Source organism: Rhinolophus sinicus, chromosome 3 (assembly GCF_057876585.1).
Source record: "Rhinolophus sinicus isolate RSI-liver-muscle chromosome 3, RSI-T2T, whole genome shotgun sequence".
NCBI classification, from domain to species: domain Eukaryota; kingdom Metazoa; phylum Chordata; class Mammalia; order Chiroptera; family Rhinolophidae; genus Rhinolophus; species Rhinolophus sinicus.
In genome coordinates, this window is record NC_142503.1 from 202313043 (window position 1) to 202340940 (window position 27898).

The following is a 27898-nucleotide window of genomic DNA, read 5'->3' on the forward strand; positions in this document are numbered from 1 at the left end:
TCCTGCACGGGAGGGTCCTGTGAGAGCTCACAGGGTATGACCTCTAATATCTGTAGTCCAGTGTTACATGTCTGTGCCTGACCTCACAATTCTCCCTCAGGGACACCATAAGCTTTTGACATCATATACTGAACTAATGAATTGGTTTCACTGAACCCCAATGACACAGCAGATTATGAAACCACAAGGGACCGCCTTCCCTGAGGCTTCCAGATACATTGACACAATTCACATTCCCCTGCGTCCAGTAGCTCTCTGGGCTTTGGGGACCATTTATCTCATTTAGGATCTTCTGGATGAAGGTGACATTTGAGGATCCCACATTGTCTCACAGCCCACTCTACCTCTGCTAATCAATAAATTACACACACACACATAGTGCACAATTTTAGCAATAATGAACCCAAGAGTGTCTTTTTTCTCTGTGCTTGGTTCATGGGCCATCCACCACTGGGAATATAGACCTGGGTGTGTGACTCTCTTGTAAAAAGAACCCCAGGAAATGTGACACATGCATAGACTTGGGAGGAACATACGCCCTATATCTGCTTTTCCTCACATCCCCTAGGACCTGTGCAGGTGACCCATGAGATGGGCCAATCTTGTCCCACAGATTGTCAGATACGAGGTCCAATCACACTGTTGCCCACTCCCGGCACCTGCAGTGGGCGTCCCTTGGAGAACCCATGTCTGCAGGAGGGGAGGCACCTGAGAAGTTGGAGGAGGAGGAGGCAGCACTGTTGTCAGCTGACTCAGGTGAGGCTGCTCGTGTGTGTGTGTGTGTGTGTGTGTGTGTGTGTGTGTGTGTGACAGTAATAAACTTCTATAAACAGAGTCATTATTAAGTGTCTCTTAGGGGTCCATGGACCTGGTCCTCGATGGCCACATAAAATGGAGAAAATCAAGTGAGGCACCAGCTGCTTCACCCATGGACACCCCAGGCTCTCCTCTCCTCACTGTCTTTCCACCTGAGGACACCAGGCTCTGCATCAGGTTGGGGACTTGGCCTGGGAACCAGCATTCCTGAAAACTGCTGCGTGAGGAGGAATGTGTATATTTTCAGGTTTTGTCAGAAAACAATGTAGGCGTCCGAAATTCCAATTCAGACTAATTTTCTTTTTGCCATGTGTTAACCCTTCTTAATAGTAAACGATTAAACACTTAGAATTTATACTTCTTCTTACTACTATTATTATTGTTATTTTGCCTTGGGATTTAGAAGACAACCAAGAGAGGGCCCTACATACTGAGAGTCTCCTGCACAGTGTCAGTTGTATGCGATTCCTGTTCACACTACAGACCCAATTTCAGAGATGAAGCAAACAACACATAGACGTATATATTTGTGTGTGAAATATGTAAATGTCTACTGTGTTCAAAGTATTAATACACCTGCCATTGTTTAGAATAGATGCAGGGCAGGGACTCCAGGGGCTAGATGTTGTTAATAAAGTAAGGAGACTCCACGTGGTGACAGGACTACCTCCCCCTGTCCCCTACCTGCCTGTTTCACCTGCCCCCAGGCTCCTTCCTGAGCTCAAACGTCACAAGTGTCCCAGATGTTCGGAGCACAGCCTCTCATGGGCCCTGAGCGCCCGCTGGTGTCCTGAGCACCCCCTGGTGTCCTGAGCGCCCCCTGGTGTCCTGAGCACCCCCTGCAGCCCTCCCCTCTGTCCCCTGCAAGGAGGTTTGTGTCTGGGCTCACGCTGACTTCCCCTCACTGTGTCCCTCGCACAGTAATACACGGCCGTGTCCTCGGTGGTCACAGAGCTCAGCTGCAGGGAGAACTGGTTCTTGGACGTGTCTCTGGAGATGGAGGTGCGGCTCTTGAGGGACGGGCTGTAGTATGTGCTCCCACTATCACATATGCGCCCAATCCACTCCAGTCCCTTCCCCGGGGGCTGCCGGATCCAGTACCAGCAGTAACCACTGGTGATGGAGTAACCAGAGACAGTGCAGGTGAGGGACAGGGTCTGCGAGGGCTTCACCAGTCCTGGGCCCGACTCCTGCAGCTGCACCTGGGACAGGACACCTGGGGACAAGGAGAATCAGTCTGTCACTCACGTGCAGTCACATCCATCCCACATACCCGTGTCTGACACTTGAGACCCTCACCTTGGGGGGCTGTCACCAGGCACAGGAGAAGACCCAGCAGTGTCATCTTCTTCTAGACCACAGCTCTGCCTTCCCCAGAGACCTCAGCCTGTGTGAGGAGAGAGCTGGGAGCTCACAGCCCCAGGAGGGTTTTACCCTGGAGCCTGAGGAGAAATTTGCATGTGGGGCAGCCTGTTCCTATAAGTGGGGAGGGACTGAGTCAGGCTCTCCTGGTCCTTACAGGACCCAGTAGGGTCTCTCTCTTGAATTCCTACAGCCTCAGAGTCTGGGATGAAAGAGCCCATGTCTATAAGATACACTGAAAAAAGTCAAAGACAAGCCCTACTTTTCTGTGCATAGAAGAAATCCTGGAGCAGTGGAGTATATCACCCAGGTTCAATACTTATGGGTATTTGTAATAATTATTAAAATGATTAGCATTATGTGCAGACACATTATTACAACCAACACATTAAAGATATTCACAGTTCCCAAATGTTCATAGATAAAAATTCAACTAAATTAAAATTTTGAAGTCAGTTTTCTTGTAAATATACCAAAAACACAAACAGTCCTTCCCACCCTATTGTTTTAAGCTCATATGACTTCATTTTTGCCTAAGTAACTGCCTCCCTGCACAGTCAGGTTGGAGGCTCCTCATTACAGATGTTGGACATTTTTTTTCCTGCCACTTTCTATCTTATATTAATTTAATTTAATTTTATTTTTTAAATTAAAGTTTATTGGGGTGACAATTGTTAGTAAAGTTACATAGATTTCAGGTGTACAATTCTGTATTACATTTATACTGTGGTTTGTCTCACTTCTCGTTAAGCAGTAAATATTCTTTCCATATTCTATACACTGCTTCATAAGATATTTATCTTATTATAGTTTATAATGTGCATCATATATTACTTTTCTTGCAATACAATTCTTTTTTTTTCTTTTTCTTTTCAAATTTTTTATTTATTGGGGTGACAACTGTTAGTAAAATTACATAGATTTCAGGTGTACAATTCTGTATTACATCATCTATAAATCCCATTGTGTGTTCATCACCCAGAGTCAGTTCTCCTTCCATCACCATATATTTGATCCCCCTGACCCTCATCTCCCACCCCCCACCCCCCACCCCCCTTACCCTCTGGTAACCACTAAACTATTGTCTGCGTCTATGAGTTTCTGTTTCTCATTTGTTTGTCTTGTTCTTTTATTGTTTTTGGTTTATATACCACATACCAGTGAAATCACATGGTTCTCTGCTTTTTCTGTCTGACTTATTTCGCTCAGTATTATAATCTCAAGATCCATCCATGTTGTCACAAATGTTCCTATATCATCTTTTCTTACCGCCGAATAGTATTCCATTGCATATATATATCACAACTTCTTTATCGATTCATATATTGAAAGATATTTTGTTTGTTTCCATGTCTTGGCCACCGTAAACAAAGCTGCAATGAACATTGGAGCACACATGTCTTTCTGTATAAATGTTTTCAGATTTTTTTGGTAGATACCCAGGAGAGGGATAGCTGGGTCATATGGTAATTCTATTCGTATGTTTTTGGGGGGTGGAAGGGGAACAGGACTTTATTGGGGAACAGTGTGTACTTCCAGGACTTCTTTTTTCCAAGTCAAGTTGTTGTCCTTTCAATCTTAGTTGTGGAGGATGCCGTTCAGCTTCAAGTTGTTGTCCTTTCAGTCTTAGTTGTGGAGGGTGCAGCTCAGCTCCAGATCCAGTTGCCATTGCTAGTTGCAGGGGGCACAGCCCACCATCCTTTGCAGGAGTCAAACCGGCAACCTTGTGGTTAAGAGGACACGCTCCAACCAACTGAGCCATCCGGGAGCTCAGTGGCAGCTCAGCTCAAGGTGCTGTGTTCAATTTTAGTTGCAGGGGGCGCTGCCCACCATCCCTTGTAGGACTCGAGGAATTGAACTGGCAACCTTGTGGTTGAGAGCCCACTGGCCCATGTGGGAATCAAACCAGCAGCCTTCAGAGTTAGGAGCATGGAGCTCTAACTGCCTGAGCCACCGGGCCGGCCCTATTCGTAACTTTTTGAGGAACCTCCACACCGCCTTCCATAACGGCTGCACCAGTCTGCATTCCCACCAACAGTGGATGAGGGTTCCTTTTTCTCCACAGCCTCTCCAACGTTTGTTACTATTTGTTTTGTTGATGATCGCCATTCTGACTGGGGTGAGGTGATATCTCATTGTGGTTTTCATTTGCATTTCTCTGATGATTAGTGATGGTGAGCATTTTTTCATATGTCTATTTGCTATTTGTATGTCCTCTTTGGAGAAATGTCTTTTCAGGTCCTCTGCCCATTTTTCAATTGGGTTGTTTGTTTTTTTGTTGTTGAGTTGCATGAGTTCCTTGTATATTTTGGATATTAGACCCTTATCGGAGGCACTGTTTTCAAAAATCTTCTCCCATTCAGTTGGTGGCCTCTTTATTTTGTCGATGGTTTCTTTTGCTGTGCAGAAGCTTTTAAGTTTCATATAGTCCCATTCGTTTATTTTAGCTTTTACTTCCCTTGCCTTTGGAGTCAAAGTCATAAAATGCTCTTTGAACCCAAGATCAATAAGTTTAGTACCTATGTTTTCTTCTATGCAGTTTATTGTGTCAGGTCTTATGCTTAAGTCTTTGATCCATTTTGAATTAATTTTGGTACATGGTGACAAATAGCAGTCCAGTTTCATTCTTTTGCACGTGGTTATCCAATTCTCCCAGCACCATTTATTGAAGAGGCTGTCTTTCCTCCATTGCATGTTTTTAGCTTCTTTGTCAAAAATTATCAGTCCATATTTATGTGGTTTTATTTCTGGGTTCTCAATTCTATTCCATTGGTCTATGTGTCTGTTTTTCTGCCAATACCATGCTGTTTTGATTATTGTAGCCCTGTAGTACAAGCCAAAGTCAGGAAGTGTGGTACCTCCATTATTGTTCTTTTTTCTTAAGATTGCTTTGGCTATTCGGGGTCTTTGGTGGTTCCAAACAAATCTGATGATTTTTTGTTCTATTTCTTTAAAATATGCCATTGGGATTTTGATGGGGATTGCATTGAATCTGTATATTGCTTTGGGTAATAAGACCATTTTAACTATGTTGATTCTTCCAATCCATGACCTAGGAATGTCTTTCCATTTCTTGGTGTCTTCTTCAATTTATTTCAAAAATGTCTTATAATTTTCAGCATATAGGTCTTTCACATATTTGGTTAAGTTTATTCCTAGGTATTTTATTCTTTTTGTTGCAATTGCAAAAGGAATTGTTTTTTGGATTTCTTTTTCTGAGATTTCATTGTTAGTATACAGGAAGGCAATGGACTTTTGTACGTTGATTTTGTAGCCAGCAACTTTACTGTATTCGTTGATTGTTTCTAATAGCTTTTTTGTGGCGTCTTTAGGGTTTTCTATATATACCATCATGTCATCTGCAAAGAGTGATAATTTAACTTCTTCATTCCCAATTTGGATGCCTATTTTTTCTTTCTCTTGCCTGATTGCTCTGGCAAGGACTTCCAACACTATGTTGAAAAGCAGAGGTGATAGGGGACAGCACTGCCGTGTTCCTGAACGTAGAGCAAAGGGCTTCAGTTTTTGACCGTTAATTATGAGATTAGCAGAGGGCTTGTCATATATGGCCTTTATTATGTTAAGGTATTTTCCTTCTATACCTATTTTATTAAGTGTTTTAATCATAAATGGATGTTGTATCTTGTCAAATGCTTTTTCTGCATCAATTGATATAATCACATGATTTTTCTCCTTTATTTTGTTTATGTGATGTATCACATTGATGGATTTGCGTATGTTGAACCATCCTTGTGCCCCGGGGATGAACCCCACTTGGTCGTGATGAATAATCTTTTTAATGCATTGTTGTATTCAATTTGCTAGGATTTTATTTAGGATTTTTGCATCTGTATTCATCAGAGATATTGGTCTGTAGTTTTCTTTTTTTGTGCTGTCCTTGCCAGGTTTTGGTATCAGGGTAATGTTGGCCTCATAAGACGAGTTAGGGAGTACTGTCTCTTCTTCAATTTTTTGGAAGAGTTTGTGCAGAATTGGTATTAGATCCTCTTTGAAGGTTTGGTAGAATTCACTAGTGAAGCCATCTGGTCCCGGACTTTCACTTTTGGGAAGGTTTTGGATGACTGATTCAGTTTCGTTACTGGTGATCGGTCTGTTTAGATTTTCAGTTCTTCATGGTTCAGCCTAGGAAGCTATATGTTTCTAAGAACTTGTCCATTTCTTCTAGGTTGTTGAATTTGGTGGCATATAGTCCTTCATAGTATTCTTGGATGATCCTTTGTATTTCTGTGGTGTCCGTGATAACTTCCCCTTTTACATTTCTGATTTTGTTAATCAGTGTCTTCTCTCTTTTTATCTGAGTAAGTTTAGCCAAGGGCTTGTCAATTTTGTTAATCTGTTCAAAGAACCAGCTCTTTGTCACATTAATTTTTTCTATTGTCTTTTTGTCTCTATTTCATTTAGTTCTGCTCTAATTTTTGTTATTTCCTTTCTTCTGCTGACTTTGGGTTTTACTTGTTCTTCTTTTTCTAGTTCTTTAAGGTGTAACATGAGGTTATTTATTTGGGAGTATTCTTGTTTCTTGAGATAGGCCTGTAATGAGAAAAATTTCCCTCTTAAAACTGCTTTCGCTGCATCCCAAAAATATTGGTAGGATGTATTTTCATTGTCATTTGTTTCTATGTATCTTTTGATCTCTTCTCTAACTTCTTCTCTGACCCAGTCGTTCTTTAAAAGTATGTTGTTTAATCTCCATGTATTTGTGTTTTTTCCCGCTTTCTTTTTGCAGTTGATATCTAATTTCAAAACCTTGTTATCAGAGACTATGCTTGGTATGATTTCAATCTTCTTAAATTTGCTGAAGCTGATTTTATGTCCCAATATATGGTCTATCCTTGAGAATGTTCCGTGTACACTAGAAAAGAATGTATAGTCTGATGTTTTCGGATGAAGTGCTCTATAAATGTCAATTATGTCCATTTCATCTAATGTGTCATTTAGGGCTATTTCGTTATTTATTTTCTGTTTGGATGCTCTATCCATAGCTGTTAATGATGTATTTAAGTCCCCTAGTATAATTGTGTTTTGGTCAATTTCTTCCTTTAGTTCTGTTAGTAGTTGCTTGGTATATTTCGGTGCTCCCTGATTGGGGGCATAAATATTGATGACTGTTATGTCTTCTTGTTGTACAGTCCCCTTCACCATTATGAAATGTCCATCTTTGTCTCTTATTATCTTTTTCACCTTGAAGTCTGTTTCATCTGATATCATTATGGCTACACCTGATTTTCTCTGGGTACCATTTGCTTGGAGTGTCAATTTCCACCCTTTCACTTTGAGTCTATGCTTATCCTTGTAGCTGAGATGTGTCTCTTGGAGACAGCATATGGTTGGGTTTAGTTTTTTGATCCAATCTATCACTCTGTGCCTTTTTATTGGTAAGTGCAGTCCATTTAGATTTAGGGTGATTATTGATATGGGAGGATTTCCTGTCATTCTATCTTTAGTTTTCTGGTAAGGCTGTGTCTCCATTGTTTCTTTGCCTTTTTGTTGTTGTCTATTATTTCTGTGTGGTGGTATTCTATGATGTTTCCCTCTGTTTCTTCTTTTATTTCAGTATATATTTCAGTTCTGGATTTTTTTTCAGTGGTTACCCTTAAGTTTATGTAAAAGAAAGTTTGATATTTAGAGTATTCCATTTTCTTCAGCACGCTTACTTTCTCCATTCCCATATTCCGGTTCAGGTCTTTACTCTCCCCCTTTTTGAGTTGTGGTTGCCACAAATTGTCCCTGTTGATGGTGGTTGAATAGCCTCCTTTAGTATTTCTTGTAGTGCAGGTCATGTATTAGAAAATTCCCTCAGCTTCTGTATGTCTGGAAAGGTCTTTATTCCTCCTTCATATCTAAAGGATATCTTTGCTGGATATATTATTCTTGGCTCGTAATTTCTCTCTTTCAATAGTTTGAATATTTGGTTCCACTCCCTCCTGGCTTGTAGAGTTTCTGCTGAAAAATCTGATGATAATCTAATGGGCTTACCTTTGTAATACCGTCTTCTTTTCCCTGGCTGCCTTGAGGATTCTTTCTTTGTCATTGATTTTAGACAGTTTCAATACAATGTGCCTTGGAGAAGGTCTGTTGGGATTGAGGTAACCAGGTGTTCTATTTGCTTCTTGGATTCGAGGGTCCAGTTCTGTCCACAAATTTGGGAAGTTCTCATCGACAATTTGTTTGAATATATTCTCTGTTCTCTCTTTCTTCTCCTTCTGGTATGCCCATTATTCTTATATTGCTCTTTCTGATGGAGTCAGAAAGTTCTTGCAGAGTTCTTTCATTTCTTTGAATTCTCAAGTCTCTTTCTTCTTCCATCCATTTCATTTCCAGGTGTCTATCTTCAATGTCACTGATTCTTTCCTCCATCTGGCCAACTCTACTACCTAAGCTGGTTATTTCGTTCTTAATTTCTTCTATTGAGTTCTTAATCTCCAGAAATTCTATTTGGTTCTTTTTTAAAATTTCAATCTCTTTCGTAAAATGCTCATGCTGTTCTTTGATTGTATTTCTGAGTTCATTTAACTGCCTATCTGTGTTTTCTTGCATCTCGTTGAGTTTTTTCAGAACTGCAATCTGAATTCTCTGTAATTTAAGTCACATATTTCTGTATCTTTAAGTGCCTTTTCTGGAGATTTTTCACTTTCTTTCTGAGCTATCTTGTTGCCTTGGTTATTCATGGCAATTACTGATTTATTATTTCTCTGCCTAGACATCTACAGGAGTGGCTTCTGCAACAGGTAGATATGAAGTGGTCGTTCTTTTGTTTTCCAGTACTTGTTGGTAGAACGTTTTACTTTTTCTCCAACTGCAGCTTATTTTTCTTTTCCCACACGGTAGTGCTATGTTTCCTCTGCACTATTCCAGCTTCTCACACAATGGGGGGATTCCCTGGGAGACGGGCTTCTCCTCTGTTAATAGTTCGTCTAGGTCACAGGGCGTAGTGTCCCGGTGGGTATGTGGAGAGCTTTTGATGTTCCAAAGCTCTTCCAGCTCCAGATTCAGAGCCCGTATGTTTCAGCAGTTCTGTTTACTCCTGCAGGGATCCGTCCAGATAGGTTGGGTCAGGGGCGGGGTGAGTTGTGAGAGGTGGCCCAGAGCAATGGCGGCGACCACCACCATAGCCGGTCCTGCTTCCACGGCTCCCTCCCCTTTGCCAGAACTAGTTGGCCTGTGAATCTGTGTCTGCGGTCCACAGTTTTCAGAACAGCAATTATTCTGTTCTTTTGATCTGACACTGCTCTGTTCTGATGCTAGCACCGGGCAGGTGGGGGCAGGGCGAGCTCTGGGAGAGTAGAGAGGGGGCGGCTAGTCTCAGAGCCTAAGGCTCCGTTCTCTGCTCGACAGTGCGGGCTTAAACCTCCGTTTTCAGCCTTCTTCCCTCAGTCTTTTCTCTGAGGTCTCTGCCGTGAGTGTGGGGTTCAGCTGTGTTATATGCTGCCCCCTCAGCCCTGTGGAGCCCTGGCGGAGCCCTAGCAGTCCGAGTTCTTCCCTCTCCTGCAGCTGCGGTGGTTCCGGGAAGCAGCGAGCTCGGCGCACTGAGCTGGGTCTGCGTCCTGCGCCCGCGCGGCTCCGTCTCCGCACACTTCTCCCTTCCCTCCTCCCCCGCTCGAGCGATTCTCCCACCTGAGGGTGACTTTGGTCATTGGCCTCTTCGTCTTGCCTGTCTCCCGTGCAGGGAGTTCTTTGTGGAGTTTTTGTTGTTCGATTCATTGTAAATCCTGGGGAGCTTTACAGAGGCTCACCTCACGCCGCCATTTTTCCTCCTCCTGTTTAATTTTTTAATTCACAGCTTTAATTGTTTACCTTCAGGTACTTGAGTTTGTATTATAGAGGAATTTCAGCATTTTTTAAACATATTGTACAATAAATTTTCATGACAAATAATTGCAAAACACAGAACAGATACAAGGTACAAGAACTTTTATGTACTGGCAACAACTCTATGATATTTATGCATCACAGAAGGCCAGGAACGCTTCGTCGTTGCAAGTTCGTCGTAAGTTCAACAACATTGACTGTCCTATTCCAGAGTGTTATTTTCCATAAGGATAGCTTTATGGATTTCTAGTGTTACACCATTAATTCACCAGCATAAACAAAAGAATCAAAGACATTCATACAGATACGGAGTTAGTCCTTCCCGTGTATAATGCTCATCCTTGTTTTTCCCTCACAAATTTTGGCAAAAAAGTGCACATTGTACATGGCAAACTGTGGTTTATGTTCTCAGGGTCTGTGGGAAAACAACATTGGAGATTTACATTCCAATTCAGATTAATTTTTTATGCCAAAAGTTAACTCTTCCTAATATTATACAAATAAACATGTGGAATTCATTATTATGCTATATTATTATTATTATTATTATTATTATTTTAGCTGAAGATTCCTAAGCCTACCAAGACAGGAACCTACATGCTGAGAATTTGCTTCAGTGTCAGCTGTGACTCCTACTCTCAATACAGACCCAATTTAAGAGATGAAGCAAAATATATATATATATGTATGTATATAAATGCCACGTGTAAATATCTATTGTTTTGAATAGTTAATACACTTTCGAATAGATGCAGTGGTGAGGTCTCTAGTGGTACATATTTTTAATAAAATTAAGGTGGCTACATGGTGATAGGACACTCCCTCCCTTTATCTCACCTTCCCTGTGACACCTGCCCTCAGGCTCCTTCCTGATCTCAAATGTCACAAGTGTCCCAGTTGGTCTGAGAACAGCTTCATGGACCCTGAGCGCCCCCTGGTGTCCTGAGCCTCCCCTGCAGCCCAGCCCCCTGTCCCCTGCAGGGAGGTTTGTGTCTGGGCTCACACTGACTTCCCCTCACTGTGTCCCTCGCACAGTAATACACGGCCGTGTCCTCGGTGGTCACAGAGCTCAGCTGCAGGGAGAACTGGTTCCTTGATGTGTCAGCAGTGATGGAGATTCGGCCCTGGAATGCTGGGTTGTAGCTTGTGCTCCCTGTCCAGTACCCCATCCACTCCAACCCTTTACCAGGGCGCTGGCGGATCCAATTCCAATAGTAACTGCTGGTGACAGAGCCCCCCGAAACAGTGCAAGTGAGGGACAGGGTCTGCGAGGGCTTCACCAGTCCTGGGCCCGACTCCTGCAGCTGCACCTGGGACAGGACACCTGGGGACAAGGAGAATCAGTCTGTCACTCACGTGCAGTCACATCCATCACACAGACCCATGTCTGACACCTGAGACCCTCACCTTGGGGGGCTGTCACCAGGCACAGGAGAAGACCCAGCAGTGTCATCTTCTTCTAGACCACAGCTCTGCCTTCCCCAGAGACCTCAGCCTGTGTGAGGAGAGAGCTGGGAGCTCACAGCCCCAGGAGGGTTTTACCCTGGAGCCTGAGGAGAAATTTGCATGTGGGGCAGCCTGTTCCTATAAGTGGGAGGGACTGAGTCAGGCTCCCTGGTCCTTCCTGGGCCAAGTAGGTTCTCTCTCTTGAATTCCTACAGCCTCTGAGTCTGGGATGAAAGAGGACTTGGTCTATAAGATACAAGGAAAAAGTTCAAAGAAAAGCCCTACTTCTGTGAGTAGATCACCAGTCTTTAAAACTTATGGAGATTTGTAATAATCATTAACGTGATTAGCATTCTGTGCAGACACATCCTGACAGTGAACAGACTAAATATACTAAGTTACAAAATACTTATAGACATAATTGAAATATAATAATATTTTAGTCAACTTTGGTGTAAACATAATCCTGAAATAAAAACCTGTCCTTTCCAATGTCCCATTTCTTATCGCTTTTCTAAGGGCTGTATTGTCTGTGTCACGTCAGGAAACCCTTGGCTTATCCAAGGTCCCACGTATTCTGCTCCATTGATGTGTGTCTCTCACTCCACCGATGCCACACAGTCTTGATTATTGTAGCCACATCACCAGTCTCTTCCCACTTTCAGAAACTCTTCAGTAGTAACTAAAATAACAGAACACTTGTCAGGGTTGGATTCAGGAGCATCCTGAGAAGGGCTGCAGACAGACCTTTGTCTGCATGTCAATCATCTGTAGTGCCCAGGAAGCCCACATCCTGGTCTGAGGACAGGGGCCCCCCCATCCCTTTCTGGTGGACGTCAGGGACAGGTGGTGTCGGCTGTGGGGTCACTGATGACTCAGGGACATGTGCTCATGACCTGCAGCTTCCTCGTTCCCCACTGTCTATTCTGATGCCCAGGCCTGGGGTGTGCTGACCGCTGGCCGTTTGTGACATAGGTTAAAGGTCAATGAAGCCCGTCCCAGGACAGGGCTGAGCCTGTTCTCTCTCTTCTCTGCTCAGGGAGTTTCCCAGAGTCTGGGCTCAGCTCCAGAGGCCTCTGGGCAATTGCTCAGACCCCACAACACCCCAAACTTGAGAGAGACTCGTACCTTTGCCCACCGTTTAGGACAGGAAGTATTGACTCTTTCCAAATGAGGCCACAGAGAGCAGCACAGACACACACACAGGAAACCACGTGACACTGAGGTTTCCCAGATGGCAGAGCCCAAGTGAGACAGCCAATCGTGAAGACAGGCAGTTACAGGATGTCTCTAAGACCCCCTCTCAATACCAGACCTTCCTGCTTTAGTGCCAATTGGCTGCATTCTTTCATGAGATGTCAGTCAGGCACGGCCACCAGAGGACACACAGGAGGGGACCAGGGGCAAACAGAGTTTATCACACTCACAGGTCATAGAAACAGGAAGCTCGGGGCTGTGTGAGACCACATGGAAGGACCAGGGTGGTCAGCAGGCAGGAGACAGCGAGCGAGGGGCAGCTGAGGACCTGGTCTCACTGGCCTTTCCCTGGGAAAGGAGGGGCAGGCAGGTGACCAGCTTTGGATGGACCAGGTGAGTAATGTCAGTAGCTCAGAGATGAGGGGCGTCTCCCTGTGCCGGGCACCTGGGCCTGGGATGATGAAGGCAGAGGAAGTGTGTCCTGGTGTGCGGGCCAGAGCGAGGCGGTGCTCTGGGTGGGTTAGTGTGTGTGTGAAAGGCCTGCTCCAGCCTGGGCTGTGCTGCTCTGAGGACTGGGAACCCACGAGGGGCTGTCTCTCCCCAGCAGGAAGGTCTGTAAAGATGTGGAAACATGGTAAGTAGATAAGGTGATAAAATGCATGAACACACACGATGCAGGAGGTGCCTGTCTGCATTCCCAGCAGCTGCTCCTTGCCTTGTTCTGTCCCCATTTAATGCGGGAAAACCATGTTTCCTCTGTCCTCTACCATGAACCATGGAGACAGGCCTGGGAAACAGAGTCGTACCCCCAGGAATCTCCTATTCAGACCCCTGAGCACCCCAGGTACCAGCACCCAAGTTCCTCTCCAGACTCGGGGTTCAGCTCCCCTCTGCTTGTCAGCTCGGGCTCAGGCATCATTGTGGGCATGTGGGTGGGGGCTGTAGGCTGGACACTGTGTGCTGGGCGGGGGCTCCTATAAACTCGTGGGTCTAGTGTGTGAGTTCTCTTCCCCTCCCCCATGTTTCATTTCTATTTGATAAAGTGGATCAACCCATATTTATCCAGGACACAATGGGGTGGACGAGAGAAGGCTAGCTTCTATAAAACCAGATCTAACAGGTGGAATGGTCTACACCATACAGTGAATTAATCCTGTTCACCTTGCATTAGGGATGCTGGGCCGTCCCCATGAGGAGTGGACACAGAAATGTTCTTCAGAGTAACGAGGGGCCACTTCTGTGGGAAGCTCAAATGCTCCTTAGTCTCTCCGAGCAGGACACCCAGAAAGAAATCCAAACACACATGTTCCCTAAATGGAAAATCTCAGCACTTCTGATCACACCCACCTGCGTCAACCCCTCTGAATGGATGTCTTCCTGAGTATGGCGAGGCCTTACAGCAAAGACCTTTACGTGGGTCTAAAGCTGAAGTCACCAGCAGACCATCTGTGCCATGTCAGGGCCCCATGCAAATCAGTGTGAGGGTTCCTTGTTAAAGATTAAGAATTTAGTGACACTGAGAGCACAGCAGACACTCTCAGTAATGCACAAATCCTGTTTTTCAGTCTCTTCAGTTTAATGGTTTAAAACGACTCCCACATTTTTAGCCTCGTTCTGCAGAAAGAAAGTGTCTCTTCTTCTTGTGATACCAACTTGGGCTCATCCCACCAGGTGTCCTGGTGCAGGACTGTGGAAGTGACCTGTCCCCTGGTGGTCACGCTGAGCCACACAGGCTGCATGAGGCAGGTATATTATCACAATTCCTTTCCTTCCATCAAAGAGTTTGGGATGAAAGGCTGACATCTAAGGTCAGTGTTTTGCTCAAAGAACAGAATAGGATGTGAAGACAGATGATGAGAACACCTTTTAGCACCTACACTTCGTTCTAATTGCAAAAATCCGAAGATGGCTGTTTGGTTTGATATATCAAGGGTGCCAAAAACGTATACACATGACTTGTATTTATCTTTTGTTACTGGTATATATTGTTACAGTTTTAATACAGTTTTTTCCCCTTTCTTAAAATGTGTATATATTTTTTGCCATCCTCTGCATATTCATTTTTTTAGCTATTTCTTTAATTCTACAATCAAACTGATTGAAACTTTTAGACAACATGAGTGAAAATATAGTGAGAAAATATTTTAACTGTATGTACTGAGAGTAATACTCAATTATTCTCTATTGTTTGTACAACTCCTTAAGTACACTCAGCTCATATGCATTTGCTATATTTTAAATTAATGTCCTAAACAATCTTTCAGTTGTGGGTTCCCTGTCAGTCCTACTTCATGTCTTTCCCATAACTTTAGCTCACGAATATCTGACTCTGCACATGGACTGGTCACTGTGACATGAGTAGTGACCAACACACCCACTGTGCTCCCTGACCAGTGTCTCGACACAGCCACCCATGAGGTGTCCACTGTGATTCTCTCTAAATTGGTCCACTGGGGTGTCCTGTGTCATAAAGCTTGTGACCTGTTAGTGGTGCCTGGTGGTCAGCAGCAAGCTGTGTCGCCACCTGACACAGGCCTGTCCTGCAATAGTGCCTGTGTCACCATGAGTCATGTGTTCCCAAGACGTGTGGGCTCAGCAGGGCCCCCTTCAGACACAGTGAGTGTAACCTGTCCTGGGGTGTCCACAAATGGACACATGTTAGATAAATTAGGAGATGATGTGTGGACACGTGAATGCCCACGTATTTACTGGACCTCCCTTCTGTGACGGGTACTGTGGGCAGAGCTGGGAGTGTGAGCAGAGCTCCAGCCCCATGGAAAACAGGGTGTAACATGGATTTAGTGAGAATTAGGACAGTAGACGGCAGAAAGAAACACTGGTGTGTGTTACAATATCCACTTGGGTAAATCAAGACCTCGAGTTTGCCATTGAAATATTGTGGGTACTACAGAGTTCAAGGAACTAGAGGTCCTGGGGGGCTTCTCCCCCGTGCAGCCAAGTGTGCCTGTGTGAAGTATGGGCCCCTGTGGGGACACAGTGGGCATGTGGGGGGCAGAGAGACTGAGCTCAGCACACAGGGGCCTGGACAGTGCTGTGGTCTCTCTTTGTGGGAAATGTTTCCCAACCACAGGGGAGATGAGAGCCCTCAGGATGGTCTTTCTGTGACAACCAGGACACACAGGAATTCGGTGAAGGAAAGGCCCCAGTGACTGGTGACATGTCATTGTAAACATTGTTTCCACTTTGTGTGTTGGCTGCTGAGAATAGGAGAAATTAGAGTCACAAAGATGGTTCAAGACTTGTCCCTGGGGCAGCTGAGAAATTTCAGAGGAAATCTCTGTCCCCACACCTGCTCCTGGGGAAGCCTTGCAGGACACCTTCACTGAGGCCCCAGGCTTCCTCACCTCAGCCCCAGGCTGCACCAGCTGGACCTCGGAGTGGACACCTGTGGGGAGGACACAGGAGTGGGTGGATCCACTGTGACTGGCCCAGGTCCCCTCATCAGCAAGGGATTGGGGAGCCCCTTACCTGTAGCCACTGCCACCAGGAAGAGGACTGTCCAGCTCCAGTCCATGGTGAGGGCTGTGCTGTCAGGTGTCTGTAGGGGAGCGTGTGGCTGTGGGGCGATGCTCTCTGGGCACAGACATGTCCGTATTTAACCCCGCCCACCTCGGCTCATTTGCATATTCATGAGCAGAGGGTTTCATAGCTGAAGACGTGACCCACCTGAGAGAAGCTCCGTGACACAGGACCATGTTCAGTGGGTGACTGAGGGTCCAAGTCCTAATCCCTGTTGGAGGATGTGTGTCCCCTGCCAGGTCCCTGAATCTGTGCACACAGAGCTCCTCCCACTGAGGAACAAGCCCCCCCAGGATGCGATCCTCACTGAGAATCCACCTTTGAATGACACGGAGACCACCTGAGCCAGTTCTGGGCTTTGATCTGAATGTTTCAATCCTGGGGTCAGTGTGTGTATCCTCAAATTTTGAAAATTTCAAGTTAGTAAAGCCATCCTTGTCAGTCAGATTGTTGCTGTAAGACATCTTGAAGTCATGGAAACCCCATTTTAAATTTGATTTTTTTGTCCATTGTGTTTGGTAAATTCTCCCAATAGGATAAGATATTTACAGACATTTCAGCAGTGCTTGCACAAATCTTGTTTTAAAACTTTTTTCTTTCACATAAAGAGGAAGGAAGCCCCAGGCCCTCCAATGAAGCCTCTCCGCCCCTCCCTCCCCACCTGCTCCTGGGGCTGCAGCCCCTGCTGATGGGTCGTGAGCGCCCCCTGCAGCCCAGCCTGTGCCCTGCAGGGGAGCGTCCTGTCAGAGCTCACAGGGCATGACCTCTAGCGTCTCCAGTCCAGTGTTACATGTCTGTGCCCTGACCTCACAATGCTGCCTCAGGGACTCCACTTGCTTTGACCTCATTTCTAGACATAGTGAATTGGCCTCACTAAACTCAAATGACACTGTAGATTGTCCCCAAGCAAGGGGCTTATGAAGCCTCCAGGGAGTCCATTCCTAGGAATGCCAGATGCAGTGATACTGTCCTGAGTCCACAAGCTCAGGGGTCTTTGTCGGTCTCTCATCTCTTTTAGATTCCTCTGGTTGAAGGTCACGTCTGACTGTATCCGCAGGTGCAGACTCACGGAGCTGAAAGCCCACTCCACATCTAGTCGTCAGTAGAACACACACACACACACACACACACACACAGAATTTCGTGTTAAGGATCTCCTAATTTGCCTTTCGTCTCTGTAGCTACACATGGGCAGTGTCCCCGCACTGACAGTCAGCCTGGCTGTGTGACCTGCTTTGACAAACATAGCATAATTTTCATGATTATTAGTTCCCTGTAAATAATTTCATCATTTGCAATTTATCTGAAGAATTTCTTTTCTGATGTCTTAAACTGGTGACATAGTCACTCATTCACATATGTTAACACTTTATTTCTTTATTAATTTGTAGACTCTGGTGATTCTTCTTTATTGTACGATCTTCATAAAATGATGACAATTCTAATTTCATGCTCAGAGTTTAACTTGAGACACATTGAGAGATGTTTTGCTGTATAGTTTTAGACAGATTGCTCGTCAGATGTAATACAGGTGCTTCTGGAGTCAAGCTTAGGCTTCCTGTTTCCAGGTTTGGGTGTATCACTCTCGTGGCCTGTCCTGGCTCTCTGGGCACAAAATCAAGTTCCTGGAGCAAGGTTTGTGCATCACACCTCCCGTGTGAAACCTCTGACCATCATCTGTGCGCGGCCACTGTCAGATACTCCATGAGGAGAGCACAGTCCTTCTGTGTTGTCATTTCGTACGTTACTGATTCGTGCACTTTTCCTTCTTCATGGCAAGGAAGCTGGGATATGGAACTCTGGAATTCACGTGGATTTCTTATCAGCTAATGCTACTTCAACATGAAATCCAGCATTTTAATCAAACTTGACTTTGGGTTTGTTTGTATTCTGTCACTTACAGGGACAGCAGCCCATGAAACAGCGGCATCCTGTGGGTGACCTTGCGTCCACGTACCTGACCTTGTCAGGTTGCTGATGAAACAGAATTCAGCCTCTCACCTGCATGCAGCAGTCACAGGGCCATCTGTCATCTAGGGAGAAAAGAGATGGGAAGACGGGGCTCTGAGGCTGTGGGTGGGGAGGAACCCCAGAACCTGGCAGGAAATGCCACGTGCCCACACGTTCCTGTGCTGCAGACACAGGGGCCCAGCCGAGGCCCATCCCAAGTTCTTGTACATGAGCCCTCTGGGCTGTGTCTCTGTGCCTCCGTGCACAGAAATACGTGGCTGTGTCTGCAGGATCCACGCTGGTCATTGTTGGGACCACCTGGTTTCTGGAAGTGTCCTTGGAGATCGAGAGCCGGCTCTTCAGAGATGGGCTGTAATACTTACCATCATCCCACCAAATGTGTACGAGCCACTCCAGGGCCTTCCCGGGGGGATGATGGACCCAGCCGACATCCATACCACTAGTGCTCAGTGAGAACCCCGAGAAGGAGCAGGTCAGCGTAAGGGTCTGGGTGGGTCTCACCAGCCCAGGACCCGACTCCTGCAGGGTGACCTGGGGCAGAACCCCTGTGGAGAAAGCATGAGAAAGGTGAAGCTACTTCTGGATGACAACTGGAGTCCCTCCATCCCTGAGGTCCTGACCGGAGCACTCACAGGAAGGGACGGTCAGCAGCAGGAGAGTGGAGCAGAGCGTATCCATGGTGGGGCACAGTCACTGCCCCAGGCCAGGGCTTGGCTTTTCAATCCACGGAGGGGATGGGGAGATTTGCATGTTGTCACATGGTGCTGACCCCTATGGGAGACTCAGGTCTGTGAAGTAGGGGAGCGAGTCTGTGCTGCAGGAGAAGCGAGCCCTGGGGGTGTTCTCCACGTGTGCTCTCCATGGGGACCCAACTCAGGGCCAGGTGACAGGAGACAAGCCCTCAGAAGTGCCCAGTGTGGGGATGGAGTCTGGGCTGTGACACCCCTCTTCCCACAGACAGTGTCCTCTGTGTGGATGCCCCTCCAGGGACCCTCGCCCTGGGGTCCTGTCCTAGAGCAGGGGGAGTGGAGAACTGGCTGGACGGTGCTCCTCCTGCCTCCAGGGCTGAGGTGTGAGCCTGGGCAGAGCAGGAGGCTGAGCCCGCTGTCATGTCCGAGCTTCCCTGTGGTTAGGAGACGGAGGGTCAGTGGACACATCACTCACACTTCCTGTGTGAACAAGTGCAGCTCATGGGCGTATTCTGTGGGGAGCCATGGTTACAGGAAACTCTGAGCTTTGCAGAATGGCTCGGTTTATGCTACCTGTTTCCTCCCCCTGAGGCAATTGTCTCTGCCTGCACCTGAGGGGAGCTTGAGCTTGTAAGCTGCTGAGGAATTTGGTGGGAGCGGCCCATTCCCAGACACAGAAGGCTGATGCCTATCAGGGCAATTGATAAGATAATTACTTGTGAGTTTCGGTGAATTTTGTATCCTCTATGTGAAAGCTAAAGAATTTACATTTGTTATGTTAATACATACTTGCACGTGCTCAAACTGCGTATATGGGTGCAGTAAAATAAACTAGTGTCTTCAGGATCACTGAAGTTCCGCGATCGCCATCATATGTGAGAGTGTCTTTTATTCATTCCCACTCCCCCATTCGGGAACCCATCGACTCGTGGCGGCTGGCCCGTCACAGTATTCCCACTGCATGTGCACCCCACAGGGTGGTCCCTACATGGACCTCGTCAGGGGGCACAGTCACCTCTGTGGGCTCAGTGACCTCACGTCAGCCTCCCCTCTTCTCACCCGTGACCCAGGACATTCTAGGGCATCCAGTGCTCTGTGTGCCCCTCCACGCTGGCCGTTCTGAGCTCCATGATTTTCCATAACTGTGGTCACTTCCTGTCCTGCAGTGTTGCTGTGAACCCACAGTTCTGTCGTGATTAAACACGTGTGATTTGTGTGGGGTCTATTGCTTCAGGTTTCGGGGCCAAGAGCATGAAACATGCCTGAGTGACAAGCTATTAGAACACTGCACAGGCACAGTGCTCTCAGCGTCAGGAAGAGCCTGGAGGAAGCCTGCAAAGGGCTGAAAGTGTCAGTCAAGGTCACACCTGATAAGCCCTGGACTTACATCACTGCCTCTCACAGAATGACCCGGCGACAGGTAAGCCCCATATATACTCGGGTCAATCCATGTTTCAGAATCCTGGGAAGAGTATATGGACCTACATTTGGTTACACACTCAATTTATGATGAAGAGTGAATTGCTTCGAATAAATTGATTTCTTTGAAGCGAGATAAGTGCATGTAACAAGGAGAGTTTCTCAAATAAAACTTTTTATTATCAAAAGATGGACTGGTGATAGATAGAAATGAAACTATTATTACTCTGCAATTTGGCCCCTCACACACACACACACACACACACACACACACATGCATGGACTCACACACATAGGGACAGACACATGCACAAACTGTTCTCTCAGATCTGCATTAAATTACTGCTGTGTCCAGTGAATGCACAAACTCACATACAATGGAAAACAAATCCACACACACACAGTAAACTCTTCTGCAAAGGGAAAACTCCATTTAATTAATGGGGTAAAATATATTCCAAGTATAAGATCATTTCATGTGTCACAATGCTAGTTGTACGTCTTCCTTTCCAATTTGGAACCTTCATTTAATTTTTTTGGTGAAATTTCTTTGGGTCTGACCTGCACCCCTGTGACGGATGGGGGTGGTGAGTGTGGCACCTTTGTCTTATTCCTCGTCTTCGAGGGAAAGCTTTTGTTCTTTCCCTGTGGAGAATGAAGTTGTGTATACACTTCATATAGGGCCTTTATTATATGTAACAGTTTCCTTCCATTCACAGGGTGTTGCATGATATTTTAAAAGTCAGAAGCCATGTTGAATTTTGTCATTTTATTTTCCTGCATTGATTGATCACCTGGTGGAAGGAGAGCAGTGTCAGCAAGAAATGGTGCTGGGTCAGTGGAAATCCTCCTGCAAAACAATATAACTGAACTCCATCGTATACCATATACAAAAATTAACTCAAAATGGTTTAAGGACGCGAATATAAGACGTAAAAGTGTAAAATCCCTAGAGAAAACACAAAGGAAAGCCTCGTGACAATGGATTTGGCAATAGTTTATTCAATGTAATATCAAAACACAGGCTACAAGCACAACAATAGACAAATCAGGATAGATGAAACTCAAAATTGTATGTGCATTAGAAAGACACAATGGACATCATGAAAAGCAACTTACTGAATGGTAGAAAATAATTACAAATTATATATCTGACAGTGTGATAATGTCTAGATTGTAAAAGAACCTCTAAAACTGTACCAGAGAAAACAAAACAGAAAAATCACAAAAAAGTAAAAAATCCATATTAAGAACAACAAAAAAGAAATCATAAATGGTGGCACAGATGGGCAGGAAAGGGAACCCTTATGCACTATTAGTGGTAAATGAATGGGTGCAGCTACTACAGAAAACAGTATGCAGGTTCCTCAAAACATTAAAAATAAACTATCCAGCAATTCCACCTCTGGGTATTTATCTAAACGAAACAAAGTCACCATGTTGCAGAGTTATCTGTGCTCCCATGCTGACTGAAGCATTATGTACCGTAGCCAAGACATGGAAACAGCCTAAGTGTCCATCAACAAGTGAGTGAATAAAGTATGTGTAATGGAATACGATTCAGCCATAAAAAGAAGGAAATGCTGCCATTTGCAGCAACATAAACGGACCTTGAGGGCATAATGGTAAACTATGTAAGTCACACAGAGAAAGGCAAACACTGTACGATCTAACTTATGTGTGGAATCCAAAGAGAAGCATACAGAAGGGATCGTGTGTGTCATGGCCATGGATGGGGTCGGGCAGTGGGAGACGTGCACGATGATGAGGAAAAGGTACCAACTTCCAGTTCAGGAGCAGTGAGTGCTGGGATGTAATGGACACCTCGCTGCCTGCAGTTCACACTGCTGTGCGGTGTGTGTGACGTTGCTGAGGGAGTCGAGCCTCAAAGTACTCAGCACAAGGAAAACACACTTTCCCTCCTTGTTCTGTTCTTCGTTTTCTTCTCTTTTCTTATATCCATATGAGACGATGGATATTATCAAACCTTATGTGGTAATCACTTCTGAAGATATGGAGACATTATTTTATTGGTAATATATGGTACTGTACTGGGTAAATATAAAACAAATTCTAGTAAAAGGTCATCTATAAAGTAAATGTAGTAACAATATTAGGAGGAAGTACCATCTGCCCCGAAAGTATTGCTGATGGTACATTAACATGTGGAAGGTATCTGGGCACATTTTAGAGGAAATCATATGCGACATCATGTGCACTCAGAGCACATTTGTATGACTCTTATGTTTGAATGTATTTCTTTTTCTAAAACCTGTGGGTGTGTGAGTTTTCTGTGTCTGTGTGTGAGTGTGTCTGTGTCTGTGAGCATGTGTGAGTGTAAGTGCATGTGTGTGAGTCCGTGTGTGTGTGTGAGTGTGTGTGTGTCTGTGAGCATATGTGAGTGTAACTGCACGTGTGTGTGTGCTGATCAAGTAGCGTGAGAACAGCATGAAACCTGGTCACCACTTACGTGAGCAGACACCCTCTGGGGCACATTTTGTTGTGTATTGAAGAGCTTAACACGACGTTTTACGTAAAGTTGTCAAGAGCTCATCTGCTCCTTTCTAGAAGAGCCTTCAGGATGGTCGTCTTATCAATCAATAAATAAAGGACACCCAGGAACTTGGTGAAGGAGTGGTCCTCAGTCACTGCAATATGTCATCTGAAAACAGACCATGTCCCTTCTTCACTTGCTGTCTGCAGTGAGAATATGAGAAAACAGCGCCACAAAGAAGAAGCAAGTGTTGTCCCTGGGGGCAGCTGAGAGGTTTGAGAGGAAATCCCTGCTCCAAACAAGAAGCCGCTTCCCCACCCAGGAGCACACCTGTCCTCTGTGGGTCTGGAGCGCCCCCTGGTGTTCTCACCGCCCCCTGCAGCCCAGCCCCCCTGTCCCCTGCAGGGAGGTTTATGTCTGGGCTCACACTGACTTCCCCTCACTGTGTCCCTCGCACAGTAATACACGGCCGTGTCGTCGGCTCTCAGGCTGGTCATTTGCAGATACAGCGTGTTCTTGGCGTTGTCTCTGGAGATGGTGAATCGGCCCTTCACGGAATCGGCGTAGTATGTGCTACTTCCATCACCACTAATGTATGAGACCCACTCCAGCCCCTTCCCTGGAGCCTGGCGGACCCAGTTCATCCAGTAGCTACTGAAGGTGAATCCAGAGGCTGCACAGGAGAGTCGCAGAGACCCCCCAGGCTGCACCAAGCCTCCCCCAGACTCCACCAGCTGCACCTCACACTGGACACCTGCAAACACAGAGACGTCCTGGTCAGGAAACTGTCACACATCCACTTTTTCTCTCACTCATATTCTCTCACATACTCAGTCTCCTGTTCTCCATAAATTACCTCTTAAAACAGCAACAAGGAAAACCCAGCTGAGCCCAAACTCCATGGTGTGTCGTCTGTGCTCAGTCCTGACCACGGAATGGGGACACCTGGGGATCCCGGGGCTGGGGCTCCTGTTCCACAGCTGCAGGGTCAGGGCTGGGCTGGTTTTCATCAGCAGAGGGGCCCCTATTTGCATGTCCTCCTTCCATATAGGGAGCACGGGGTTGGACACCTACACAAGGGCAGGGCCTCATGCAGGCGTGAGTGTCCTGGTTAGTTGGTGGTCACGTGAGAGTTCAGGAAAACATGATTTATTACACGTGACGGTGCTGGAGTGAGTGCTCAGCACCCATTACCTCATTTCACTTGTATGTGAGCACCCAGAACAAGTGACAGAGGTACGAATCCATCTTCATGTTGCAGAGGTAAAGCTACACACGGCCGCCCAGAGGAGCCGTGTGACGTGTCCAAGGGCACATATCAGCTGAGACGGAGCCCTGTACCCTCCCCATGGAACCCACTGCTCCCCTGTTCCACTCCAGGGCAGGGATGGACATGCCGGGTGAGGTTCCAGAACCTCTTCCTGTAATGAGAACTTGTGTGATTTTCTGCATTGTAGTATTTACCTAAGAATGTGGAGAATCTGGATTCATGGAGATGTAATTTTTCATAAGTGTGACCTTTTGTGCATTGTTGTCTGTCTGTGAGTCTTTCTTCACCAATTTTCTATTTTTTCCTTGTAGTAGCTTTAATGATGCATATTTGTCCACAGTAAATGGCACAGATCAGGAGGATGCAGGTATTATCTGAATCTATAGGCATTTTTTTTGGACCCAGAATCAAGGAGCACAAGTAGCAACAGCCCTACACATTGTCCTCTAAGGGGGTCATTCCCAGTGTCCCACCTGAGGGACTTGTGGTGATGCCCAGCTCAGGGGGCTTCTCGTGCAGGAGACTAGGAGGCAGGGAAAGAGCCACATGGCAGGGACAAGGGACCCTGTTAGTAGTGTGGGGCTGTGACTTCACAGTGTGGGAATGAACATGTTTAGCTCTTAGTGGACCCATGCATGTTTATTTGGAACTGGTCTATTTGGTGCATATGGACTAGTGCGGTCTCAATATACAATTGAGTGAACGATACTAAATCTACTGGTGTGAGAACATAGCAGTGGGAAGATGTAAATGTGCATTGTCAGGCACATTGTATCCAGTGAAATATCCACATGCATATTCCTCAAAGAAGAAAAATAAAACAATCCCTTAATTGTCCTCTGACACCTACTGACTGACAATCCACCAGAATCCCCAATCTGTCTATATTATAAATTAGATCCCTAATTGTATTTCAAAGTCATATCAGTTCTGACAACGTCATGCTGTGTCCTCACCAGCCTGCAGCATCCCCACACTATGGCGGACCAGCCGCCACGAGTCGATCAGTACCTAAATGGGGGAGTGGGAATGGATAAAAAGACACTCACACAAATGCTGATGCGGCCGGTCTTCAGTGATGCTGAAGCCCCGAGTTTATTTCCCATCACCAATATATACCGTTTCAGTGCGTGCAATTTAACAATGAAAATATGCATTACCTCAGCGAAAGTAAATCTTTAACTTTTACATAGAAACTATAAAATCACTGAAACTCCCAAAAGTAATTATCCCATGACAGAATCTACCAATTATCCCGATAGCCATCAATCCTCAGTGTCCGGGAACTGGCCGTCCTCACCACATACCTCAGCAACTTGTAAGCACCCTCCAGGTGCAGGCAGAGACAATGCCTTAGGAGCAGAAACAGGTTAAGCATTAACCAAGCCATTCTGTAAGGCTCAGAGTTACTTGTAACCATGGCTCCCCACACCACACCACGTCACTGCCCTGTGGAAACAGCCCCCTGAGTCTCCACCAGGACACTGAGGAGGAGGACACCTGCCCTCACCTCCCATCACCGTGAGGCCCAGACCTCAGTGTTTGCCTCCTGAGCTGCACATGCTGAGCTATACGGGCAGCTGGACAGCAGTGAGGGGTGGATGTGCTCCTCTTCCTGGGAGATGACCTTGGGGTCTGGGGACACATGTGCCCCTGGGAAAGGGCCCCCAGGCTGCACATCCTGTGAGAGTGCACTCGGTGTACACGTGGTGGTGGTGCCCTCGGCCCTGGGTACCTCTGGCTTCCTGACCTTCAAGGAGACCAAGGAGACGGACGTGTTGACAAGATGCTTTTCTATCCCTGGGACTTGGAGATGCTGAGAAGTTGGAGAGAGAGTCATGGAGCTGATGGAGAGGCTGTGGGTTTTCAGTGACCACAAGGGCCATTTCCACAGTCTCTCTGCCTAGACTGTCATGAAAGAGCTTCAACAAGTTAATATAATAGAATAATTGGTGAAGTCAATTAGGAACACCCAACATCAGGAGGAATGGTGTTAGTTAAGGTTGATTATTCATCTATGACATAGAAGTCACTGCTGTCCCACACTCATGGCTGTTACATGATTATAGGAGAGGAAGTCATCGCAGTGCCTGGCCCTTGGGAACTGTGCACATCACCATGACAACAGCGTATTCTAAATAGGAAAGTACAGTACGGGGGATACAGTCAGCAGGATTGTGAAGACTGTGTAGTGTCAGACGGGTAGTCGCTTATTGGGGGTTCCCTCCATAAATTATATAATGTGTAACCACTATGATGCACATCTGAAACTAATATAATATTGAATGTCAGCCATAATTTGAAAAATATTCACACCAGATGTGTAGAGCAGCATGGGGAATATAGTCAATAATGTCCTAATACCTAAAAAAGGGAGGACACTTCTGCGTTTCCAGAACCTTTAGAAAACAGTTTCTGCTGCGTGAATGTCAGGAGGAGGTTTAAGGAGCACGGAGACCAAACCCTGACAGGACAGCAGCCCTCAGCCAACTCCTCCCGGGACGTGAATTGAGCGCGTCCCGAGCGCCCCCTGGTGGTGCGCGTGCGCCTTTGTCCCAAAGCCCCTGCAGACAGACTGTGTCCCCTCCCCTTTATCCAGCATCAGTGTGGGACGCTTGGAGCCCTAGTGCTGTGTACCCTCCTGTGCACAGACTTTTTCATTACCTGACCCCTCCATTTCATCTCTTTGGAATGCAAGCGTCCGTAACTCTTACCCTTTGCCTGCCCTGCTGTTGTATTTTAAGAGACAACGTGTCTTCTAGTGTCACAGACAGAGAGGCTTTTACCCCAGGATAGATCCACAAAACTATGACCCATAACTGATTCCGAGGTGATATTTGGGACTTTTGAGATTATGGCACTCAGATACATTTCAGGCTGGATTTCATGTTTTCATGAATTAGCTTTTGAGGGGGTGTTGGCATGTTGTAGCTGTAATTGGCCTGGGTCCTGGAGGTGACTGTTAGGAAGCTGAGGGAGCACTGAGAAGGTCTGAGTCACGCTTGGACTTTGTGAACGTAACATGGGAAAAGGCCTTTGTCATACTTGGTTCATTTAGGCATCGTGGGAAGGAAAGGTTTTCCTGTGTTTTCTGAGTGACTCCTAATTCAACCACCGTGTTCATAGCAGAGGGAGGCAGAGGGAGATTAGATCCAGGAGAAGAAAGCAATGTGACCTCTGATGGAAGGTGACCTCCTCCTGGTGTGACGTTGGAGGAAGAGGACCTGGGATGCAAGGAATGTACCTCTAGAAGCTGGAAAATAAAAATAAACAGTCCTTACCATTCTATTCCATCTGGGCTGCTATAAAAAGTTCCATATCCTGGTACATTATAAACAACACACATTTATTCCCCTCAGTTCTGCAGGTGACAATCCGACACCGAGACCCCACATGGTCACCACTGGTGAGGGCCCTCTGCCTGGTTCACTTCCTGTGGTTTCCTGCTTTGTCCTCACAGGGTGGGAGGGACAAGTAAGCTGTTGGGCTCATTAGAGAGGCTCTGCTCCCCTTCCTGAGGGCTGCACTCTGATGACGTAGCCCCACAAGTCCCCACCTGCTAACACAACCTCTCTGGTGTTTAGGATTTCAACACACTCATTGTCAGAACACAGCTTCCCCCCAGAGCCTCCAGGGTGTGTGTGGTCCTGCCAACACCTTGATGTCTTACAGTGAAACTGCCTACATACTCTGAGCCCCAGACTGTGAGGGAATAAATGTGACTAGAGTTGAGCCCCAATGTGTGGTATTTGATTCAGTTTTCCTTGGAAAGTAACAGGCTGGACTGAGTCTCACATCATCAAGGGTGTCCCCCTGCTGCTCCCTGTTGTGTGAGGACCCCCAGGACTCTCCAGGGCAAGGACA

General features: G+C 46.1%; 2 gene segments (V, D, J or C); both read right to left on the reverse strand.

Moving 5' to 3' along the window:
* Positions 1-634: 634 nt before the first annotated feature.
* On the reverse strand, positions 635-2161 carry LOC141570472 (immunoglobulin heavy variable 4-38-2-like). The segment is given in 3 exon segments: positions 635-690; positions 1736-2032; positions 2116-2161. Coding segments are annotated over 3 exon segments (399 nt in total).
* A 37-nt stretch (positions 2162-2198) lies between these two features.
* LOC148758726 (immunoglobulin heavy variable 1-3-like) lies at positions 2199-16186 on the reverse strand. The segment is given in 4 exon segments: positions 2199-2203; positions 11018-11244; positions 15973-16057; positions 16141-16186. Coding segments are annotated over 4 exon segments (363 nt in total).
* Between the last annotated feature and the right edge of the window lie 11712 nt (positions 16187-27898).